The 6588-nt window shown below is 33.2% G+C and overlaps 1 protein-coding gene across 1 annotated transcript; it reads left to right on the forward strand.

The window, feature by feature from the left end:
- The first annotated feature begins 3067 nt into the window (after positions 1-3067).
- On the forward strand, positions 3068-6255 carry LOC6502085. The gene is made up of 3 exons (XM_001967173.4): positions 3068-3181; positions 3238-3957; positions 4024-6255. The coding sequence occupies exons 1-3, from the start codon at positions 3097-3099 to the stop codon at positions 6177-6179; spliced, it is 2961 nt and encodes a 986-aa protein (XP_001967209.2). The 5' UTR covers positions 3068-3096; the 3' UTR covers positions 6180-6255.
- Positions 6256-6588: the final 333 nt, after the last annotated feature.

Here is a 6588-nt window from a genome sequence, read left to right on the forward strand (position 1 = left end):
ATCCCCATCCGTAATCCCTGCCAGAAATCTTACGTAACTTGGTATTAAAAATTTCTTATGAAAGATATTTTACTAATAACAAAACTACGAATAAGCAAATATTAATCTTAACTCATATTTGTATCAAGAAAGAGTGATAAGACTTCAACAAGATTAAATTCTGTTGAGATGAATTCATTAAAATCTGCTTTGGGTCATCCACGGTCAGGATTTTTCGATGTTGATTGGGCGCATCTTTCATTCAACCAATCAGATTGATATTGGAGAATTGACGCTTTCATGCGTTTGAAATTTACCCAAAACGTTACAATCCTTTTGCAAACGTATCCAATTCGCTTTGATACTTCAATCTTTGTCAACAATATAGCCGTTTTTAATAATATTTGCTTCTATACCTTCAATCAATTTTGTTCGTCTTTCAATGGTATATACGTGAGAATACACACTTATAAAAAGAACCTATTAATGTTTAAAGCAATGGAATAAACAAAAATTAAATTAAAACTATTAATAAATGAAAAACTATTAATAAAAAAAAACTCAAAAGACGAAGACAAAGCAACAGAACAACAATCACATGAGCGAAAACATATAGTGTAAAACTGACCCTCAAAAAGTTAAGAGGGTGTTAGAATTTTTAAGATTTAAAGCACATCTGCAAATTTCTGCAAAAAAATTTTACACATTTATTACCTTAAGAGCCAGGCGAACACATTGGTATACAACTTAATTGTGGCATTTCGTGAACATGTATTTTTTCTAATTAATATAACTAAAACAGTTTAACTAGTAAAATTTTTTATAATATCTAAAATTTTAGAAAAAAAGCTTCAACTTCAAACTCCATTACAAAGATTTTAAATTTGGGTACGTAATAAATGATCTGACCACTCCAAAGTTCGGATTTGTTCTGAAAAATTCGCGATGCGCGCAAGATGCACTGTGAAAATGAACACCTGCACTCAACTTCAATTCCATTTTTAGAAAGAACGGTTAATTTTCCAGACAAACCTAGTATGCCACAAAGAAGTTTGGACAATTTAGAAGCGATTTGTTTACTTTTCCTCCATTTTTGTTGTTATGACTTTTTTTATTTTTGGCCTATTGGCGCAACCACTGTGCATTGTTGACTGTTTTTTTTTTTGCGTGGTTCCCACTGCATACGTACAGCCCACCGAATCGCGGGAATAGATCCGAGATAGTTAAGCGAAAAGTAGGAGAAAGATATCACGAGGAAGAGTGTTGCACAGATAAGGCGGTTAATATAAGCGATTTAAGATTTTTAGTAGAGCAAGGTGACAAGATGTGGTAGAGACCATTGTAGTCCGAACAAAATACCCTGAACGGATAATGTTGGGCATATGTCGAACTACAATGGCTGAGAAGTAGAGGACGAAAATTTCTAGTCCTTCTACTAGGAACGTTAAAATTTAAGCGTGTTAGTAAACGCTGGCTGTCTATATTTCCATGTTAACAATAGACTCGATTTCTAATTATTTAATAACACGATCCTAATTTGTTCAAGTTTATGAATCCTTTGCTTATCTTTATCATTACTGATTGACACTTACGATTCAAAATAACAATGAATTTTGTAAAGTTATAGCTTTACAACCAATGATGCTATCTAAACATGCGTCCTTTAAAATTTATATTCGATTTTCTTCAAGTATAGTACTCAGCCTCTTACAGTTATAAGAGTGAACAAGCGGCAAATGGGTGAAAAGCTGCTTTTGACAGGGTCTGTACGCCATAAACTACTCAGATCGAAAAAAAATACCTGAAATTTACTTGGGATTGTCAGCCACACCGATGAATGTTTTACAGGGTCCTTTCAAAATACCGTTTGAAAGTGGAAGCCTTGTAAGACATTTTAGGTCCTTTTTTTTGTAATAAGCAGGAAAATATATAAAAACTTGTTAAAGGAAAGTTGATAAGTTAGATTCTGTGGAAATTATCGATTTAATTAATTTAAAATACATTTTCCAGCAATTTGATGTTGAAAACAATTTAATGCGCGGTCATCGATTTTCGACGCCAGAAGTTGCTGTTAAAGCGTTCAAAAACCATGTTTAGGAGGTGTCTTAATCGAAGTGGACAAGTGTGCTTCGACAATTGGTTTGGGCGCATGCAAAAGTGTATGTCTTGCTGGAGAATAATTTGAAAAACAATAAAACCATTTTTAATCATAAATATTCGCATTTTCATTATTAGGCCAGAAATATATATAGCAACCCTCATATGAAATGTTTAACACCCAAAAGTGTTCTGAAACAAGAAAGGATGGCTATAATAACAAAAAATGCATGTTAATATTTTTTATACGTTAACTTAATAAAATTCGACCCCACTAGAAAGAAAAGAAGAATTTGTGAAATTCTCAGAAAAAAATATTAAACAGTCAGGCCATTGAGACGTCATTTTCCATGATCCCTGGAAAAAAAGGTGCTTTCGCGTTGACAACACAATTCCTGACAGAATCATCCGAAATGAAAAAACCAAATATTTTCTTTTAGCACAGACATAAAACTAGAAACTAACGATTGAAAAAACAAGTAAAAATTGGATTTTTGGGACACCTTTTTGCAAAAAAATTAAAATTTTTTTTTCAACTGTTATCAACGAAAAAAAATCCTTCGTTCAAGTTATAGAGAATCATATAACTTCATACTATCATATGAATCCTATAACTACATATATAGGCCATCATCTCGAAGGCCTGTGCAAAATTTGATCAAAATCGGTTGAGTAGTTTCCGAGAAATCTTGACAACCGACTTCGAAAACACAGTTTTGAGAAAAATGCGATTAAAGTTTGCGCTCTGTCTATACCTGACCACGAGCGTCCACTTTTTCAGGACTGTATCTCCGAAACTTTTCTTCGAATCGACTTCAAAATTTGTTGGAAATTGTCAAGATTCTGTAGAATTTTATAAAAAAATCGATTTTTTTGAAACCCGCCAAACCCCTTAAGGGAATGGGCAGCAACAGAAACAGTGTATAGAACAGACCCATGTTCCTATTTCAACTGTCCCATATTAATGATAACTAGGCGGCGGTAATTCTAATATAAAAACTTGGGCACATCTTATTTTAAATGCACATTTTTGATAATATATTCAATATGACTTTGGTGGCGGACGCTTTGGGATTAAATGTATCTTATAAGTGCATTTTGGTTGGTGCGTAATCGAATGTAATCTGGATGGCTGAATATTACAACTGAATATTTTTAAAGGTCAAGGAAATAATTCTATGGAATGCAGCACAATGTCAAAATCAGTACTTTCATCCCGGCTTCGTCCCGGAAAAATTCATGGATTTGCATTGGATCCGAATAATTACCCAGAAACCACAGTGTTGGCATACAGTGAAAATGAGTACTCGTTGTATACATATAACCATAATAAGAAAAAAAACGGATTTAAGTTGATTTACGAAGGAAAAACTAAAGACTGGATTAACGCTGCTACTTTTTTTGCCGAAAACTTAAAAAATAGAGGACAATTCGTATTGCACATGGCTCACAGTACCTTAATATATATTAAATATGTGTTAACGCCATATCTAAAATTTGATGTATCGGAGTTAGCCCAGTGTTGCGACTGTTCAATTCTTTATTATAGTCGTCTCCACGGTAATTCTTATAACGAACTAACAATATTTAGTGGAAACGCTTTTGGGGAATTATTGGTTTGGCAACCTAGTAGCGCCATAAATTCGAAATCTGCAATGTGTAAAACATTTCCTCTTCTTTTGCGTATACAAGCACATAACGGAGTTATACATGCAATCGACTTAAACGTCTCATCACAGATATTAACTACAACATCGGATGACCGTTCTGTCAAGTATTGGAGAGTTGAAAACCTGGGAATGAGGAATGTCAGTGTGAAACCCATGCTTAGCTGCTTCGGACACAGTTCGCGTATAATGTGTGCAATAATTGCAAAAATTGGTAGGCACTTTACTTAAAATTAATAACTCCTAGTATATTGAGTATTTATTGAATTATTATTTACAGGTGGGTTCGTTTATATAATAAGCGGCGGTGAAGACTCCCATGTTTGTATTTGGAGTCATGCTGGGGACCTCTTGTTCAAGCGTCGCTTGCATTTTGGAGCACCTATCTGGCGATTAGGCGTCAATAATTCCTCGATACTTTATAGCACAGGGTCTTCTGGAAATATTGTCACTTGTAGCCTCAATAATATTGTTAAAAGCCACAATAATGTTGCATATGCGTTGGACGATATAGATTTAAAAATTGAATTCATCAGAAGGGTAAAGTTTGTTAAGGAAAGTGTGGTTATTGGCTTAAGTAACATGAACCGTTTGTACTATATGAAACTTTCACAAAAAGGAAAGTGGGTTTTAGTGAATGACTTTCCGTCATATAAATGTACAGTTCTTGAGGTATCTAATGACATTATTGTAACATGTGGTCTTCGACGTATAACAATTTATCATTTTGAAGGACCTAGAAATTACAAAAAAATTTTTGATGATGAAAGGATGACAGGGACAATACGATCTTTTATATTTTTGAATCAAAATTACTTTCTTGTAGCCGATGACTCTGGAAGCTGCATGTTACTTAAAGGACATGATTTAAGATTAGATTCCCATATTGTTCTTTTAGATCCGCGCGATCCTTGTATAACTGCCGCTTTAATAATATCTAAAAACTGTATTTTATTGGGGGACCGCAAGGGTCGTGTTATGCTTTATTCCCGCAGTAATGAAAAAACATTTACATGTAAAAAAACACTAATTTATCGAGAAGTTAAATTTGGTGCAAATTTTTTTAAATTGCTTCGACTAACTACATTTGATGCTTATGTAATGTTTGGTGGTCATGAGTCAGTTCTAAAATATATACATATAGGATTATCGGAATGCTCTATAAGTATCACACAACGTATAAATGTCCCTTTGTCGTGGATTGAAGCTTTCCTCGGAAATGATTTAATTCTGGGTTTTAATGATAATCACATTGTGGCTTGGTCTCGGCAGTATGACGTGCTTGCAGAGATTGCATGTGGCGGTGGTCATCGATGTTGGCACTATTTTATAAATAATGGTATAATTAATATAGTATTTATTAAGCAGAGGAAAGTATTCTGTTATAAAAATTACCTTTTCAAGCCAATGTCGAAAATCATAAAAAATTTAAGATTTAACACCTGGCACACGCGCAATTGTAATATTTTGCGACTACTTGAACACAGTCAACCGCAAACATTGATTGTGTCAGCTGGTGATGATAATGTTATAAAAGTAACGAATTTTTTAAACAATGCTTTAAATCAATGTGCTGAGATCCAATCTCATGTATCAAGTGTACGATGTTTAAAGGTTTATAAATTACAAAGTAATGAAAATACGTGGATTATTTTTTCAGTCGGTGGCCGATCTCAGCTCTGCATAAGCCTATTTAACGTAAACCGTTTTAAGGAGTTTTATGTACATGAACTATGTACGCATACGTTGCAAAATATGTCAAAAAATGTTTCGCAAGATTCGAGACTTATGGCAATAGAAATTGCGAAGGATTCCGTAACAGATTGTTTTTTATTATATATAGCTGGTTCTGATGGCAGAATTTGTCAATATCTTTGGAATTTAAAAAAAAAAACTGACCTAAAATTTCAAATTGCTATTTATTTAAAAAGTTGTCCAATTATGCTACACTGGATAAATGGTGACTTATTACTTTTAACAACGACAAGTGGCGAAATATATGGTTTTAACAAGACTTTGTCAGAAAAATGTTTTCAACTTCAGCTTCATGAAACTGGCGTCAACACAATCGACACTTATGTAGTTAAAAATCTTTTGCATATCGTATCAGGAGGAGACGATGAAAATATTAAGTACACTACTGTAAATTTAAAAAATTTTAAAGTGGAATGTCAAACAAAGTTTGTTGGTCTTCACAATTCCCAAGTGAATGCTTTATCAATACATTGCCCTCATAAATGGAACGAGAAATCGGAAATCTTAGCGTTTACTTGCGGTATAGATAAACAGATCTTTAAAATTGATTTAAAAAGTCGTAAATATGTTCGTGTTGGGTTCACCTGTATTGCCGATATTAAAGGAATGAAGATAGACGATTATAACAGAATGTATTTATATGGAAGTGGCTTACAAATTATTTACCCATTAAAAGCTTAATTTGAATGTATACGTTTATTCATAGGTTAATCAAAATTGTGATTATGAAGATTAAACTGAAAATGAAACAAAAAAACTTGATAAGCTCACCTACAAAGTGAATTTCAAATTCTTCTCTTTATCTCAAAGTGGACGGACGTGTTTTTTTTGTGCGCACTGCGTTGTCATAAAATTTGCTTATTAGATTTCCATAAACAATCGGTGTTTATTTCTATTCACTTAAAAAAAATAAAAATAATAAAAAATTGCAATTCATAGATCCGTATCGCTTCGCGTGTGCAGTGATATATTTGGAGGTAAAATAATAATTTTATAAATTTTTCTTCCAAACATAGCCCTGCTCTGCTTCTTCATCTCTTACGGTGTTGCTTCTATTCTATTGCTCCTATTTCTCGCTCAATATAGATTC

The sequence above is a fragment of the Drosophila ananassae genome, chromosome XR (genome assembly GCF_017639315.1).
Source record: "Drosophila ananassae strain 14024-0371.13 chromosome XR, ASM1763931v2, whole genome shotgun sequence".
Lineage (NCBI taxonomy): Eukaryota > Metazoa > Arthropoda > Insecta > Diptera > Drosophilidae > Drosophila > Drosophila ananassae.